At 43.0% G+C, this 18,651-nt stretch overlaps 1 protein-coding gene across 4 annotated transcripts in view; it reads left to right on the top strand.

The window, feature by feature from the left end:
- ERICH3 (glutamate rich 3) overlaps nucleotides 1–18,651 on the top strand; it is a 69,953-nt gene that overhangs the window by 10,547 nt on the left and 40,755 nt on the right. For 2 of the 4 annotated variants that reach the window (XM_065554062.1, XM_065554064.1), the window contains exons 2-6: nucleotides 7,900–7,993; nucleotides 9,773–9,898; nucleotides 13,308–13,379; nucleotides 15,051–15,179; nucleotides 17,848–18,009. In XM_065554062.1, the coding sequence (XP_065410134.1) occupies nucleotides 7,900–7,993; nucleotides 9,773–9,898; nucleotides 13,308–13,379; nucleotides 15,051–15,179; nucleotides 17,848–18,009 (583 nt within the window). Of the gene's footprint in view, nucleotides 1–7,899; nucleotides 7,994–9,772; nucleotides 9,899–13,289; nucleotides 13,380–15,050; nucleotides 15,180–17,847; nucleotides 18,010–18,651 lie in introns of all 4 variants that reach the window. The other 2 variants (XM_065554063.1, XM_065554061.1) reach the window with 1 other exon arrangement.

Here is an 18,651-nt window from a genome sequence, read left to right as displayed (position 1 = left end):
CTCTGCAGCTCCTTCACTTTAATCCTGCACTGCAGGGCGTCCCGGTCATGGCCCCTTTCCATCATGTCCTTTGATACCTTCCCGAAGGTATCGTAATTCCTATGGCTGGAGCGCAGCTGGGACTGTACAGCTTCCTCCCCACAAACACTGATGAGGTCCAGCAACTCGCCATTGCTCCATGCTGGGGCTCGCTTGGCGCGTGGAGGCATGGTCACCTGGAAAGATTCGCTGATAGCACTCCACACCACGCCGGGCTGAGCAAACAGGAAGGGGATTTTTAAAATTCCCGGGAATGTAAAGGGTCGGTCACATGATTGGTTACCTGAGGCCAGGGCAGTAGAGTTTGAACTGATGACCAGAGTGGCTAGAACAGGCATTGTGGGATACTGCCGAATAATTCTGGAGGCCATTCACAGCGCATTGGGCGGCCACACTGGCGCTGCAGCGGCAGCGCAATACTCGCTATTCCTCTCGGAGAGGTGGAGTACATGCAGCGCTGCAACCACGGAGATACAGCGCTGCAAATGCCTTGCCAGTGTGGACGGGGAGTGAATTACAGCGCTGGGGGAGCCTTTACAGCGCTGTAACTCGCAAGTGTAGCCAAGGCCTTAGAAATTGCAGGGATAGCACATGGCCTCTGTGATATGAAGTCCTACTCATTGGGGCTCCCTGCAAAGCAGCATGCAAGAAGTGGTTAGGAGCATGGCCAGAAGACCTTTCCTGCACAGATCCTCTGCTGCTCCCTTCCCTGGGTATGTTGGCTGCATTAGGACTGAATTGTGGCTACTCTTGGACACGAGATAAAAACCTATATGGATCCTTCTGGAATGGCAATGCTAAGCCTTCTGTAAAATGAATGCAAATATATGGCGGTCTAATTTCCTTGCATGGATGCCTTAATAGGATATTCATCTCCTGTCTTTCAGCACCCAAATAGGCATTTACACATGTAAGTGCCTAACTACTGACCTGAATGTTCACATGTGGGATTTGGGAATTCTAATTTGGCCAATAGAGAAATTACAAATAGAAAATAAATATAGAATAAAACAGTGAGACCAATGAAGTGGAGAAAAAAATAGATATAGCAAGCAAAGTAGCACATATGAAATAGCAAAGAAAAGGGAAATATTAGTAAAATTTCCAGCGGAGATGGGCTTTTGAGCTTTTTACGTCATAGCAATAACAAGCTATGTGAATATACCTTTAGCAGAAGACCAGTGATACTAACTTGTTTATATTGTGTCTCAGTCACAAATTGTTTGTTCACTTCTGCTCGATTTTCTGCATCTAATCTATGCACTTTGTCCTCCATAGAGGAGCTTCGGGTGACATTTGTATGTATCTTCTTAAATATCTTAATCTTTGAGATGTGGCCTTTAAAACATAACAACAACAACAACAGCAAACACACTAACCTCTTCTTCCCCACAATATTTAGGAGTACGGGGACACAGGAATTGCTATACTAGATCAGATCACTGGGACATCTCATTCAGTAGCCTGTCTCTGACAGTGGCCAATACAAAGTGCTTCATAGGAGGAAATCCTACAGTAGCTAGACATGGGAGAACCTGCTTCCAGGGAAAGTTTCAGCCTAACTCTGCAAAGTTAGCGGTTGCCTTATGTCCTGTTAATGTTAATTAATAATTCGCCATAAAATATTTGCTGGTATCTAAACCTAAGTCTACAGTGATGCAATATTGATATTGTTACTTAATCTTTCTTGACTGTTTCCCTGCTTTTTTCCACCATAACCAATACACGTTTTTCTGAATCTTATCTCCAGATATGATTAGTGAATTAGCTGGTGCTGGAGGTAAATAGCACTCCATAGAGTGTCTGGGAGAGGTAACGTGAGAAGACTGCTGCTGGTGCCCTTGTCACAACAATGAACACATTATATCTGTGCCATAGGTCGCTTTCAGCACCTGAGAACACAAGTCTACTCTGAAATTCAGGTCTTTCAATACATGGTGTGCCTTTTCATTTAGAGGGTAAGGTCTGACATGGAATACATTCCATATGAACAATATGCATGAACCCAATCCTTTTGGAGTGCTAATAGGGCCCGATCCAAGGTCTATTGATTTATTTCAGTGGGCTTTGGGGTCAGCCCCTACACAGTGTTATTATTGCCCACGTCTGCATATCTTAAGAGATAGCAACCACCCGTGGTCATGTAACCAGATTAGTATTTACCAGAGGCTTTGTAGAATCAGGTCCATACTCCAGACATGTGACTCAAATCTGAATTCCAGTTGATATCTCACCACACTGTACGGGTCAGTTACATGCTAATTTTTTTTTTTTTTACAAATCAGACCCTAATCAGGGTAGAAAGCACAGGCTTTGGGTGAACACTATGGGCCTGATCCCAAGCCTGTTAAAGTCAGTGGGATTCGTTCCCTTGATTTCAATGGGCTTTCGATCAAGCCCCAAAAGAACATCTCTGCCCCATGCCCCTCTCCAGTATCCAATTGAACTTTGAATTTTAATTCATTATTTTTGAGGAGCTGTCTGTTCATAATTCAAAGAAGACTCAAGAACATAAGTCTACCAAGAGCTAGGTTTGGTACATGCCCAGATATCAGTTGTATTCTAACTTGTTATATGACCCATGAAATACTAAATGGAAGGAAGTAAATAAAAGGATATTGGGTTAAGTTTCTCTTCTGTCTTTACTAATACGGTACAGCATTGCCAAGTGATTGTGTAAATCAATACTTGGCATAATCGCTATAATCTGGCAGTTTCAAATGCAAATGCAAACAAGGGATAAAGAAAGTAACATAAAACGGTTGCTATAGTACCAGTGTTTAATCTCCTTGCATAACATGGTAAACTAAATTGTTTGTTTAAAGTTTAATTTGTCTGGTGTAGGCTACCTGTGAGATTATTGTGAAACCAAAAAATATATTGCCGATAAATCTGTTACCTTCCTCATGTTTTTCTCAGGATAATTTTTTCCCCCTATTTCCTTGAGAGCTCTTTTGTATATAGTACTTCACCACTGTGTAATAGAAATGAAGCCTGTTTAAACCAATTGAAAGTTACAGGCAAAAATGTACACCCCAGCTCAGATTGAAACAAACGCAACTATTCAACAGATTGCTCATTCATCATATAACAAAATACCTTGCACATCTACTGCGTCTTCCATCACACTGCCAAGGTACTACACAAATATTAATGAGCTAATGAGTCTCAACCTTTCTCCTCCCTTGAGGTAAATATTGCTAGTCCCATTTTACAGAAGGGGGAACTGAGAAACAAAGGTGCTAAATTTTCATATCTATTTACTAATAGATGCCTCAGGTTTTGGTGCCCAGTTGGGACACCTTGGGTTAGATTTTCAGAACTTCTGAGCACCTGCAGCTCCTATTGCATTCCAATGGAGTTGTGAGCACTCAGTACCTTTGACAATCAGCCCCTAGTTATCTCAGACTGCGCACCCAAAAATGGAGGCGCCTACATTTAGTGGAGACTTTCCCAAGGTCACCCAACATGTCTGGGATAGAGGCAGGCACAGAAGCCCCATTTCTTGGCTCCCTGACCATCCTTCTTCACTTGTCGTTCTTTCAGTTTTTCATTATTAAACAAGAGACACATTCATTGGTTTATTCTGGATGGTCATGTGCATTAAAAAGGATGTTTAATACATAGAAAATAGAGATGAAAGAGAGCCACTAGGTTAAATTATCTTGGACCAGATCCTGGACCACACTGGGACCCCTTTGTGCTTCTTTAGTGACATGAAGGGGACTTGACGTTGCCCCAAATGGAGCCCTATGACACACTGCCCCCGAACCGCTAATGTAGAAGATGAATTGGGGCAGAAGCTGGTGTAGCCCAAGTACTTTGCACACCATCAATCATGAGCCAGCACAATGGCCTGTAAGGGGCCGTTCGAAGCAAGTGCAGTTTAGAGCAGTTGTGAAGCTGCTCACATTGCACTGGGGCTGAACCAGCCCCAGTACAGGAGGAAGAATGGCTGATGCAAAGGCATCTTTGCCTCTATCCCCTCCTGGGTATCAAGTGTAGCTCAGTGCACCTGACGCTTGAGCTCTTCCCTGTTCTGCTAGTGGAGTCTTGTTCCCTGTAGTATATTTTTAAGCTCTTTGTTGGGCTAGTTCTAGTTTTAAATGTCCCAAGTAATGGGTTTTACACCTTTTTCTCTTGGGAGAGTGTGCTTAAATTGGCTTGGACTTTATTTACCGTTCCACAGTCTGGAAGGAAAATAATTTTCCTGATATTCAGCCCACATATTCCTTCTGTCATATTTAATCCCATAAGGAATCAATGAGTACGTGCAGGTTGGGAGTCAGGAGGTCTTGAATTATAATACCGGCTCTGCTGCTGACTCATTGCGTGGCTGTATACAAATCTCTTTGCTTCAGTTTCCCCAGCTATAAAATGATTCTCATATACATTCTTCCTAGGGATGCTGTAATAATTAATGTTAGTTTAGTATATTAAATCTATCATATATGCTTATAAATGCGGTGTATTATTACTATCATAATGCCACTAAGCTTGATTATACCCTAAATAATTCTCCACTCCTTAGTGCTCACACACTAAAATATGTGTGGATGTTTATTATGTACACCCTTATTACTCAGTTACCTGAGCCATATGTATTTAGACTGAGCTTTTCATTGGAGTCTAAGCGAGTTAGGAGCACAATTCCCATTTAAATTCATTGGGATATGGCTATCCAGCTTCCTTGGGTCCTTTAAATATCCTAGTGTTAGCTTCTGTAATCATCTATTGTAGTTATTACTAGTTAAAACAAACAAAAGGAAGTACTTCTTCACAGAACACAGTCAACCTGTGGAACTCATTGCCAGGGGATGTTGTGAAGGCCAAAATTATAGCAGTGTTGAATAAATAATTAGGTACGTTTATGGAGGATAGGTCCATCAATGGCTATTAGTCAAGATGGTTAGGGATGCAACTCCATACTCTGGGTGTCCCTAGTCTCTGATTGCCAGAAACTGGGAGTGGACGACAGGGGATGGATCACTCAATGATTTCCTGTTCTGTTCATTCCCTCTGAAGCACTTGGCATTGGTCATTGTCTGAAGACAAGATACTGGGCTTGGACCATTTGTCTGACCCAATATGGCTGCTCTTATGTAGTTATTACTTATATTGCAGCAGCATTTAGGAGCTCCAGCAATGGACCAGGGCCCCATTGTGCTAGGTGCTGTACAAACACAGAACAAAAAGACAGTCTCTGCCCTGAAGAGCTTAGAATTTAGGTAGCTGGTCTCCTTAAAATCTCAAGGCCAGAGTGCAGCACAGGATGGAATATCTAACTTCTTTTTCCTTGCAAGGTCCACATTGTACATCGGGGTGGGTTGTTCTGTATCTTGAGCTTTCTAGGCTAGTAGCACTTACATTCTTGAAAGGCTAGTGACAATCTTTCACCATGTCTTCTTCTGTATTAATGTTGGCCTTAGATGAGGTCCTTGCCCAACCTCTTGGGCACGCAGCATGTTCCTAGACCAAGGAGAGTACAAAGCTGATCTTCCAAATATGATAATAAAATTTGATATCAGTTTTTGGAGGGGACAGTGGGAAGGCCTAGTATTCCCTTTCATATTATCTGCTTCTGGTTTAAAATGTGTGTCTACAGTTCTCAGGATGTCCGTACAGCGTCAGGTCCAGATTCTGATTCATGCAGACAGAACACTCATAAGAGATGAGTGTGCACGTTGGCCTTTTGTACCAGCTCTTCAGTGGCTTGTGGAGTAAATTGACTTCCTTATTTAGCTTGAGAGTCTCAACCTTGCAGAGTGGATCTAATGATTTTCTGTAATGGGCTGTAGCTACAGTGGGGGAAGACAGACGGAGCAATCTCACCATTACCAGCTGCACTTTTAACAGTACAAACAGCTGCCATATGGTGAGTGCAGACTAAAGCACAGTACCATAGCATCATGATCTTGTAATGTCATGAAATGTGTGAATATGATGCAGTGCAAATTCTGTGCAGATGAATTCAGGCATATTTATATGGGACATGTAGGCTTAGGTGTCTTGTTTAAATCATATATTCTAGACGCATTGATGTACCTTTGAATTTTTTTAAACAGCTTCTCAAATAGGTGGGACAGATACTAATCCTATTGCCATGAGTTAGTCATCTCATCCCATACAGAGCTTGAGTTCTGCCACTTTTAACGACCAGTGCAGGACTCATTTCTTTAAACAGGCCTTTCCTCATTAGCGAAGTAGCCTGCTGGCCTGGCAACATTTCCTCCTGGGAAACAACCACTTAGCTGACTCCTTGTGGAGAGAGTGGTTTAAAATAAAGAGAAAAACTGGGCTTCCCTTTTGGACACACACAACTGTGACCTTTAGTTTTTCCTGCACTGGTCCTTAAAAGTGGCAGAACTCAAGCTCTGTATGGGATGAGATGACTAACTCATGGCAATAGGATTAGTATCTGTCCCACCTATTTGAGGAGCTGTTTAAAAAAATTCAAAGGTACATCAATGCATCTAGAATATATGATTTAAACAAGACACCTAAGCCTACATGTCCCATTGGCATGTCTATAGGCATTGCAGTAGTGGAAGAATTAGAACTAGAGATACCCTAGAAAGACAGATGGATTCATAACTCCAGAAGAAACACTCAAGAAGAATGCTAAGGTAGAGACATAAGCTAATCAACCATTTTTAGAAAAGAAATTTGCATCCTGGACTGACAACTTGTATGTTAATTTTCAAACCAGCACAAATAAAAAGGGCCCAGGGTTTATTATAGAAACAGTATTTAAGGATGCCAATGACATGACTCTCATGGGTAGTGATTATATGGACACTACCTGGAAAGAGGAAAAAGAGCGTGACCTAGAGAAACGTTATGCAGAGCAATAGAGAAAGAAGGCAAATCCCTTAACAAGATACTCAGAAGCCTGAACATATCAGCACAAAACTGAAATAAATGGTGGAAACTGACGGATGCCCTATGTACCTGATGGTGCGGGAGGAAAAAGAAAGAAAGACTCATGTTCTTTATAGTTAGTGGGGCTAGAAGTTGCTGCTTCAATTGTATATATTGAAAGAGGCAGATTCTCTGGTCTGCTAGCTCCATTTTGGGCTAGGTAAGTAGCACAAAGAAGACTTAAATCAGCTGGAGAAGGCCAGTGGAGTTTTCCCCCCCTGTGTAGGTGAACTCTGGCTGCATAAATTGGGCAGAGACAGCATAGCTGCCTTATGCACCATCCCCTTCCAGCGCCAGTGTAAAAGGATGGAGGGTGCATGTTGGAGGTGTGCCGGAGACAAGGAGAGGGGTGTAAGGAAGCAGATTTCTAGTATGCTTGATCTTCCACTGATGCAAATTAGAACTGGTCCTCTGTAACTCTAGCTTGCCCCAGGGCCAGACATGTTGGGATTAGAGAGCTGCAACTGGCTCATTGATACCTTCCCGCCCGATCTCACTGTACTCAAACTCCAAGCAGCCAAATCTGGCCCCAAATGACTTATGTCTGAATGTTCTATGGGTACGATATTAAGCTACCATAAATCCAGCCATTTCTTACTCTGGCAGACATCTCATGGGAATTTGTCTGAGCAAGAACAGTGGCTTGGGGTCCACAGTGAAAACAGTCTTTACTGGTTGATATTTTATCTAATGTTGAGCAAACAAAGGGCCTGTGTATCCCAGGATGAGTGATTTCTGGAGAAGATCTAAATCTCTCATGGAACAGGGGGATGTTACCTCTATGGGACATTTGAAGGTTATTTATCTGACAAAATGCCTGAATTGATTTTTCAAGACAACACTTTGTGCATCTAAATTTCAGATAGATTATTTATAACTTCAACACTAAACTCTGGGTTTACATAATGTCTCCATGGTGATCTCATTTATTGGTTTCAGGTCACTCGCAACCTACAACAGCCTAACAGACAGACACTTGGCTGGATACTTCAGTAATACAAGGATAAGACGGCATCTTCAGCGATCAGGGCTGGTAGGCTTTAAAGGCTCCCTTTTTGTTACTTTTACCTCACGCTGCCGGGTATTTTTGCTTTTCAGTACAGAGGTAGGGTTGCCACTTTTTAAAAATTTGCCCATCTAGACAAACACATCTCATGGTGTCATCCCATGCCAGCATGATGTAATGTGATCTTTTCATTGCATCAGAAGGTCATCCACTGCATTACCACCCAACATCACAGTGTGATCACATATGGCAGGACCGTATGGGATTGGGGTCCTGTAAATATAGCATGGTTGTGGGACACAGGGCTGTGCTGCTAAAATCTGGACAATCGTAGAGAATCAAGGACAGGTGCTAATTCTGGGCCTGATACTGCAATGTGCTAAGTAGCATCAAAGACTTCGTTGGGAGTTGAGGAAGTTGCAGTTAGTACACTGCTGGAGGTACTTAGCACATTGCAGCATTGGAGGCTGAGGGATGCTCAACTTGTTTAAGATGCACAGCACCACCATATGTGATTGGGCTGTAAATGCGTTAACTCATTATTGGTAGAGGGTGTGTGCATGACAAGGCAATGTTAACTGATTCTGTTCATGCCATGGGTGAGACCATTCTTAGGGTGAGACCTAAGATAGGTATTCACTTAATACAAATCATTCATTTTCTCCCAATTTAATATTATTGGATTAAATTAATAATTTGTGGAGACTGGAGGAGAGGACACTGTGGTGGAATTCCAGCAGGAAAAATTCCAACAGCAATAAAAAAAACATACCTCCTAATGACCCAGTTCGGATTTTCGAGTATTATGAAAATTCCCCAAGTGACATTAGCAGCAGAATAAAACTGCTTCTGAATGCTGAGGATCCTGAACTTTGATTGGCTTGTGATGAGCTATTAATTGAAACTGAGGCATTGTCTCTTAATAATAAACATGATTGCCTATCAGTCATCTGTCTCCATGGTGTTGGAGACCATTATTGGCATGGATCAATTCTGTACAGAAACACTGGGTAATCTTAGCATAGCCCTGAGCTTGTGGCAGAGTTGCAGTAAGTCGTTACCACACATGAATGGCAGTGCATTACCACACAGTAAGGCTGCTATTAAGACGTGTCACTGTATTTGTATTTCAAATCTATTGTGAGGAGAACTTTTCTTTGAATGACTACAAAAGATCCAGTATGTCTTTGTTGCATATTTCTGGTTGTTCTTCTCAGAATCTGTAAGTCATAATTAAATGCTATTAGATGATTGACTTGTTTTTAAAAAACAGTGTCAAAGTTAACCTATTGCCTATAAAGTCGATTAGCAAATTTACAAAATTCCAATTCAGAATTGAGTTAATACCTTTAATTTTATTTTTCAGCAATCTCTATTGTCTCTAATTGTTTCATGCAGTGTTGTTGTAGCTGGGTTAGTCCCAGGATATTGAGAGACAAGGTGAGTGAGGTAATATCTTTTATTGGACCAACTTCTGTTGGTGAGAAAGACAAGCTTTCGAGCTTACAAAGAGCTCTTCTTCAGACCTCCATGCCTCTCTGTGCTGCCTTCAGAACTGAAGAAGAACTCTGTGTAAGCTCGACAGCTTGTCTCTCTCTCCAACAGAAGTTGGTCCAGTAGAAGATACTATCTCACCCACCTTGTCTCTCTATGGTCTCTAATGGAAGTGGGGGACATAGTAAAGGTGCAGAAATGGTGTATGTCTTCAAGTAGTTTTGCTCTCCTTTTGTATGTGGCTTTGTTTAGGATACACCTTGTTCTCTCTTCTCTTTTTCTCTGTATTTATATTTTATTTGCTTATGGCAGATCTCAAGAAGTGGAAGAATAATATCTGAGAAGGAGTATCGGCTAAATGCTATGAGGAAGGATCACCAAAGATACGTACGGGAATGCCTAGCTCAGGCCATATTTCACAAGGTCCTTGACATGGAGGTATGAACACATTATCCACGTATAAGCCTTTTAGAATAGTATCAGAGGGGTAGCCGTGTTAGTCTGAATCTGTAAAAAGCAACAGAGGGTCCTGTGGCACCTTTAAGACTAACAGAAGTATTGGAGCATAAGCTTTCGTGGGTGAATGCCCACTTCATTAATGAAAGCTTATGCTCCAATACTTCTGCTAGTCTTAAAGGTGCCACAGGACCCTCTGTTCCTTTTAGAATAGTTCCCTAGTCCTGTCTAAGGGCTGTTTACTAGTGCTGGTGTGTCATGGGGCTGCCCCCGAGAAGAGGGGTATTTGATGGAGAGGAGGGCATGGAGTCTCCACTCTTGATGACTCCAACCAGGAGAATGTTTCTGGAACACCCCCAAACTCAACACTCATCCCTCCATCCACAAGACTCTGCGTGTGGTGGTGGAAGATGTGCCTAGCATCTGCCCAAGCGTGCTGCCGCCAGCCATGTGAAGAGGAGAGGAAGCCACCTCAGCACTCAGACAGAGTCCCAAGGTCACAAGGGTCAGATAAATCACAACTCCTCATGTGTGCCAAAAGATCTAGTCACCTCAGTGTATTGTTACTTATCAGCTTTTGTTAGAACTGAGAATTTGAATATCGTTATACACTCTTCTGTGTTTTTCTGAACTGTGGGTCTGGGTACAGCACAGCCCTTTGAAACTCTCCAGCCCTCACCATCTGTAGCTCAGTTTCCATTCCCAAAAATGAAAAAAAGATGACTAACATCTGTTTAAACACAATTATCTCCATAATCATGTTGCATTTAGCTCAAGCTCACTATCCCCTTAAAGATTCTGAGCTTAAACTGATCCCAAGCTTCAGCTGCAAATTCCAACGGGTTGCAGAGCCTGGCATTTAAATAGCTGCCCTTGTCACTCTTGTTTGTGTTGCCCAGCTTGGCTTCTTAACAAATATTCAATTAATGGTTTTCTGATTAACACCATTCTTAAATCTGAATATTCAAATAATCCGATTCATTGTTCAAGCCTGCACCATGCAGTTTGTAGTTTCAAGCGTTAAAGTATCTGCTTCAGTCCTGTTTTTGAGACCTCAAATCTTATTGTCTCCACCAAACAACACAACATTGGAGTAGAAAATTTGCCTTGTGAAATTCATAACTAGATGGAATCAACAGACTCTAAAACCTGTCAGTAACACCGCCCCACACAGTTTTTGGGGCAGGGACTGTCGTCATGTTCTGTTTGCACGGCGCCAAGCAAAATGGGGTCCTGGTCCAGGGCGAAGGATCACAGATGCTCCCACAACAGATTACACACATGGATCCACTTCATTTTATAAAATACATTCTAGATAGAAGGCCCAATCCTAATGGGGGCACGGCTGTGAGTATCCAGTCACATTTTCTCCACTGCATGATCCCCTCACTCACACAGGTGGAAGGGAGCATGGCCATGGCTTAGTAGGTCAGAGATCAGCTGGCAAATGTGTAGCCTTATAGATCCCCAACAGATCTGCAGAGCAGGCCATCCGCATGCCCTAGGTCTCTGAGTCCTTGCTGGTAGCTGGTTCTCTTGCCATGTTGCTACTGGAGGGCTCGGTGCAGCTGCCCATTGTCACTTTTACATAGAAGGGAGGATGCTGCAGTTGGGGAATTACTGCTACCTCATTGCCTTACACCTGGTGTAGATGTTTACACCAGTGCACAGTGGGGTAAAAAGCTGCTGCTGGTGTAAGTGTGTGTGGAATTCTGATTTGGCAGCGCACTTTCAGGTGTAAATGCCTGCACAAAGTGCAGGGCGGCGGGGAATCAGGCCCTGGCTGCTCATTGAGTGATTGCCTAGAGCTGATAGCCTGCCCCTGTAAGCTGTGGAGTGCCTCCTGAGGGACTCCACGCTCCCTCGGCCTTGAAGTGAGGGGGCTCAGCACGTTTACAGGCACTCTCACCTCGTAGCACACAGGTGCTTGCTTCCTAATAAACATCAATTAGGGGCAAGATTCTCTCTTGCCCTCTGCTTCCACACAGAGGAATCAGACTGGTCCCTTTTCTGCCCCCGTGGAGTGCAGTCCATGCAGCATTCTCCAGGAAGCTGAGACTCTCAGTTTTCCTTGCAAAGCATCTGTTCAACTGGTACCTAAGTGACGTGATGGATGAAACCAGACCCAGTATCTTACTCAGCAGCCCCCTAAATCTCTGTCTCCTGGCTTCTCTCCACCCTGCTTCCCGCTAGGTAAGTGCAGGCTCTACGTGATGGCACTGTGCAACAGGAGAAGAATGGGCACAGCGAAGGCTTTGCTCCCGATCTCCCTCCCACCCTCCATCCTAGTGGAGGAGGAAGGAATCTGTTACAATTACAGTCCAGTAGCAATTACTTCCCACTGGAGTAAGAGGGAGCCCTTGTCTGTTCCTGAGGCAGTGCAGCTATGTACTACCTCCCCCTCCCCCCACCCTCGTCAAGGCAGATTGCAGGGTCGATTCCGCAGGCACCTACCATCTCCTATGGGAGAGCAGTTCAGGTTAATATAAATAATTAAACATGTTGTTTATGGCTGTGGTAGCCACTAAGCCAGTGGTTCCCAAACTTTAACAACCTGTGAACCCCTTTCACTAAAATGTCAAGTCTCACGAACCCCCTCCTAAAAATGAATATTTCCAGGGATTTTCTCCTTTACCTGAGTATAAATTATAAAAGCAGTGACTTGGAAATATAAAATTTGTTTTTATGACATGCTCATTGCACACTATTTATTATTATTTATAATTACAGTATTTTTATTACATTAGGAAAACGGCAACACTCTTCCAGATCTCACTTTCGTAGCTTGTATCACTTTGAATAAGCCTGTTATAAGACAAGGCTCCTATGTTTCATCAAGAAGTATCAGATGAAACAGCATGAAGGTATTTAAGAAGCCAACTCAAAGAGTTCCTCCTACACAAGCATTCAGGTTTTGAGCAGTCCAGGCAAACAACGCATGTTACAACAAAGCTTAAACTTGTTCTTCATAATAAATTTTAAAACAATATTAGCTGCCTATTTAATTTTAAAAACAGCAAAACATATCCACCTGCCTTTCCATTTCTTATAAGAAGTCTTGAAGTTTAAATCTCCTCAGTGTGATAGATATGCTTGCTTTGATCTGCCTAGCCCTTGGACCCTACCAACGTTCCCTCTGGCCGTACAATTCTGCCCTGGCCAGGGGAATAGCCTCTGCAGAAGTAAAAGCTGATTGGGCCACTATAGCTTTAAAAATGTTAATGTTGGGAAGGGAACGATTTCACATGCTGAAGTGTAAGGCAAGTCAATGATAGTTACCGAGCAGTGATCAATGGGTGTAATAACCAGGAGGGCAGATGAGAAATATCCAGCCTTATTGTGTTCACTGACACCTCATTATGGTAATTAATAGGTTTTCTTGCACTGGCAGCGTCATCATCAGCTAGAAATAAAAAGAAAACTGGAAAATGTTGTGAGGAAGGAGCGGGTTCAGAGAATCAAGGTAAGGAAGTGACGCGTGAGTGTACTGAGCCACTGGGCAAACTTGCTCTGTGTTACTTGCTTCTGCATGATTTTTATCAGAACCAGGCCCACGATAGGGTAGAGTTCTTTCAGGAGTCTTTATTCTGGAACCACTGTATTTGTGCTCGATGGTGCAGCCACTGGATGTGTGGAAGTCAGTGGCTGTTCTAGCCAGGAAACCATAGACCTCACATGGCATGAATATCTCTCCAGCTGAATTTCTTCAACTCCTGGCTGGAGCGCTTAAAAAACCATACGGGGGATTCCATCTTCGCAAACAGTCTCTTATTCTTTATCAGGAAGAATGCACACACAGCAGAGTGCATGCTGTATTGCCTGTCCCATAGGTTCAAAAATCAGGAGATTGGCTTTAAAATCATGAGAGTATGTAAAAATAATAGATTTGGTGTTCTTTTTATTTGCCTTCTGCTTTTGGTCCCTTAGGGTGCACTGGGGTCACATTTTGAAGCTTTCTCCACAGCCACGAGGGCTAGAAACTGACTTTTTCTTTAAGAATGAAAGCTGAAATCATCACATATCCTCTTGACTCCAGGAGCTGGGGCTTTAAGGAAAACAATAATTATTGTGAGACTCATGACAAAATCATGAGAGTTGGCAACACTGGGTATGTTAAGAAGCTGTCTGGTCCTTTAATGACATGCAGAAAGAATGCAAACCTCTCAGGGGTTTGAATTTCACTTTTCTCTGCATTCCAGCTGTGACAGGCAGAAGGAAAAATAAATGAAAATACCAATCCTGTGATATTTACAGCCTCCGTTCCAGTCCAGGAAGTACTGGAGAGAAGCTGTGGTTTAGAGTCTGTCCAAGTTTATATTCAGGATCCTTTATGGCACAATGCCTGCTGCAGTGCTGGGTAATTTTGGACTCCTGACCAGAAACTAAAACTGCTCCCCTCAGTGGGAACCCTACAGTTGGTGCTGGTTGTCTTCTATCCATTGGGGTTAATTCCCTTTGAGATTCAAGAGACAGGCTGATGCAGGGAGGTGTAATTGACATCTTTCTCCACCATCTTCTGCTAATCTGGCCAGCAACTGATCTGAGATTACACAGTAAAAGGGATAGGGGGTAAAGGCACATCTAACCCTTCACTGCCAGAGGGAGAATCACCGCAACATGGAGACTTTGAGAGGGAACAGATGTCAAAGGAAGGAAGTAGGGGATTGCAGAGGATTCTCTAACTTCAGAAAAGAAACGGGGCTTCAAACAAAACAAAGTGTAAGAGACTGAAATACTGAGGGAGAGGGCAGAGATTCAAAACATACATGGAAACAAGGGGAGGAGGAGTGGAACTGATAGGATTCATCAGGTGTTTGGACAAGACTAGAAGGGGAGGGAGAAGGGAAAGGGACAGAAAGATGGGAGAGAAGCAACAGACCCAAGAATCAAAAGGAATGGGCGATTCTCATCCTCTCTTTTCTCCTTGCTTCTCTCCCATTCTATCCATCTACCCCTTCCTCCTGCTCTGGTGTCAGACCTGGATCTCTTCTTCCATTTAAAGGATAATGACCTAAGCACCTGCCAAAACTGATAGTTATTTGCAGACGCAGAAGGCTGGGTCAGTGTTCCATGACAGGATCTATAGCCTGCTCTCCCACCAAGAGCTCAGATGTATAATTTTCGCTTCCTCTAGGTGGAACGATCAAGAAGATCAGTGGAAGATATTAATCCTCTACTCTCTCCACACCCACCTGCTGGCCCAAGAAATCACTATGGGCGCCATGCTTTAATTGAGGGAGAGCAATCCGGTCCTTCACAATCAGTGAGTTTTATCAAATACCCCTAATCCTATACCATTCTACAAACACCTATTACATCTCTACTTTGTAGCACTAACTGTCCTGATTGCTCCAAAGGGAGTAGGATCAGGCCCTTATTGAGGAGTGTGGCATGTCAATTCTTAGAGACCGGTGGCTTTGTTTCATGATAAACCTGTTTTAATACCTTAATTCTCTCTTTTTATTTGCACCACCCTCCAAGATCACTACACTATTAGAGCAGGGGTAGGCAACCTATGGCACGCGAGCTGATTTTCAGTAGCACTCACACTGCCCGGGTCCTGGCCACCGGTCCAGGGGGCTCTGCATTTTAATTTAATTTTAAATGAAGCTTCTTAAACATTTTAAAAACCTTATTTACTTTACATACAACAATAGTTTAGTTATATATTATAGACTTATAGAAAGAGACCTTCTAAAAATGTTAAAATGTATTACTGGCACGCAAAACCTTAAATTAGAGTGAATAAATGAAGACTTGGCACACCACTTCTGAAAGAAGAACAGGAGTACTTGTGGCATCTTAGAGACTAACAAATTTATTAGAGCATAAGCTTTCGTGGGCTACATCCGAAGAAGTTGGCTGTAGCCCACGAAAGCTTATGCTCTAATAAATTTGTTAGTCTCTAAGGTGCCACAAGTACTCCTGTTCTTTTTGCGGATACAGACTAACACGGCTGCTACTCTGAAACACTTCTGAAAGGTTGCTGACCCCTGTATTAGAGAGACAGTGGGCATGTCTACTCGTGCTGGGGCAGTGCCGTACAGCTGCACATCTGCTGAAGATGCTTCATGCCGATGGCAGAGTGCTCTCCCGTCAGCCAAATAAAACCATCTCCATGAGCGGTAGCTATGTCGGTGGGAGAAGCTCTTCCGCCGACAGAGCACTGTCCACACCGGCTCTTAGATCGGTGTAACTTACGACGCTCACGGGGGGGGGGGGTGGTTTAGTCACACCCCTGAGCAACATAACTTGTACCAATTTAAGCTGTAGTGTGTACATAGCCTAAGTGGTCTAAATTATGGACATCTTTATCCATCAATGCCAAAGCTTGGAGAGTGGCAATAAGCTCATTATAATCACAAGTGGGCTGCTTTGTTAGCTGACAATAGAAAAAACTAGATTATAGCCAAGACTTTTCAGAAGTGAATAGAGAGACACGGTTGGTGAGGTAATATCTCCTATTGCAGTGGTGCCCAACCTTATTACACAGGAGGGCCACATAAACCTAAGCACAGTCCTGTGTGGGCCAAACAGATTCTACGTATTTTAATAAGGGCTTGTTATGTTGGCATAAGTTATGTCACTGAGGGGTGTGAATAAACCATTCCCCTGAATGATGTAAGTTACACCGACCTAAGAGCCAGTGTGGACAGCGCTATGTCGGTGGGAGAGCTTCTCCCGCCCACATAGCTACTACCTCTCGTGGAGGTGGTTTTATTATACTGATGGGAAAGCTCTCTCCCGTTGGCATAGAGCGTCTGCACCAGATGCATTACAGCGGCATCCACACTTCTAGTGTAGACTAGCCCTAAGATTTAAAGTCACCTGTACTGATTTATATTTAAGTTCAGCTTGTTTTGTATGTATTTAGTTAGGTTGTTTCTATGTACAGCATTGTTTGTTTACACACTTGTGTAAACTAAAATGGTGTAAACAAGACGACCAAACGCGACTGAACCAGCCACTAGTATATTGTGTTGAAGCAGGCCGCTGTTCATAAGTTGGGCACCCCTGTTCCATTAGACCAACAGAGGTTGGTCCATTAGAAGATATTACCTCACCCACCTTGCCTCTCTAATACCCTGGGACAGACACAGCTACAACTACACTGCACACAGAAGTGAATAGTGATTTTGGGTGCTCCACGTTTTGGGTGCCCAATCTGAGACACCTTAAGGGGACATGATCTTCAGAGGGAAGGTTTTCAGCTCTTTCTGAAAATCATGTCTTAATGTCTCTCAATTTAGGCACCCATATTCTCGAGTCAGTTTTGAAAATCTTGATCAATAACTTTTTTGTGTCCTCAAGCGATTTGTGTTTTGGGATTACGCACTTTCTACCCTGTTGTAAGCCCTGTTTTCGTAAATACACTTTTCTACTCACCTTTATTTTACAAGAAATCTACATGTCAAATTGCAAAGGCTTGATTAAATAACAGGTTAAAGGTTCATCTATAATTGTATTGAGTCCCTTACTGCAGTGGTTCTTCACCAGGGGTACACAGAGGTCTTCTGGGGGTACATCAACTCATCTAGATATTTGCCTAGTTTTACAGCAGGCTCCATAAAAACCACCAGCAAAGTCAGGACAAGCTAAAATTTAATACAGACAATGACTTGTTTATACTGCTCTCTATATTATATCATTGTTTCTCAACCTGGGAGAGGTGACCCCCGGGGGTCACAGGATGGGTTTAGGCGGGGCCATCAGTGCAGTGCTGGCATTACGGGGTGGCAAGCAGGGGCCCCACAAAGCTAAGATACATGCTGAAGCCAAAGCCCCACAGCCTGGGGCTGAAATCAGACTCCCGAAAGGGGTACAGTAGTCTGGAAAGGTTGAGAACCACTGCTTTATTGGATTACTTCTAGGTTCTGGAATGTGCATGAATGCCCATTTTAAACAGCTCTTCTCTTATTTCAATTGTCCAGTCTTCCTCTCCTCGGCCAAACACTGCACCAGGAAATATGCAACGCCCAGTCCGACTACAGCCACTTCCTGGATATCCTACAGCAGGATCCACACCCAAGACTTCTTCAAGATCCAAACAAAAGCTCTTGGAACTTGAACATGATCATCAGTTTCCCAATGGGGTTAGCCCTTGTTTTTTTTTTATGAGAATTACATAGTTTCAGGAACCCATCAGAAAGAATGACTTAAAAGTAGACTAATACTGTACTAATACATCTCAGAATTGTGAACCACAGACTGTGTTTAATGCACAATTATTTATCATCAGCTTTTTGTTCAGACTTTCCTTCTTTCCCTTCCTTTTGTTTTGCAAAAGACATTGTCCTACTGACTTCATATTCAGACCTGGATCACAGCACTGAAAAACACAGTGGATGCTTTTTTTATAGAGTAGTCTTTCTTTGCATATAAAATTTTCACTCTCTGTGGAGATTCTCTATAGGGGGAGTGCCTACCTCTTAACAGGGACAGCTGAGGGTATCTGTAGAGGATCTAGATGGAGTTACTATAAGGTGGGTGCATAATTGGTTGGAAAACCATTCCCAGAGAGTAGTTATCAGTCGTTCATAGTCAAGCTGGAAGACGCATATCAAGTGGGGTCCCGCAGGGATCAGGTCTGGGTCCGGTTCTGTTCAATATCTTCATCAATGATTTAGATAATTGTAGAGAGCGTACACTTATAAAGTTTGCAGATGATGCCCTGCTGGAAGGGCTTGCAATTGCTTTGGAGGATAGGATTAAAATTCAAAATAATCTGGACAAAC

This window comes from Chrysemys picta, chromosome 8 (assembly GCF_011386835.1).
Source record: "Chrysemys picta bellii isolate R12L10 chromosome 8, ASM1138683v2, whole genome shotgun sequence".
NCBI classification, from domain to species: Eukaryota; Metazoa; Chordata; order Testudines; family Emydidae; genus Chrysemys; species Chrysemys picta.
The sequence above is the reverse complement of the archived record's forward strand: the minus strand, read 5'-3'. Positions and strand labels throughout refer to the sequence as shown.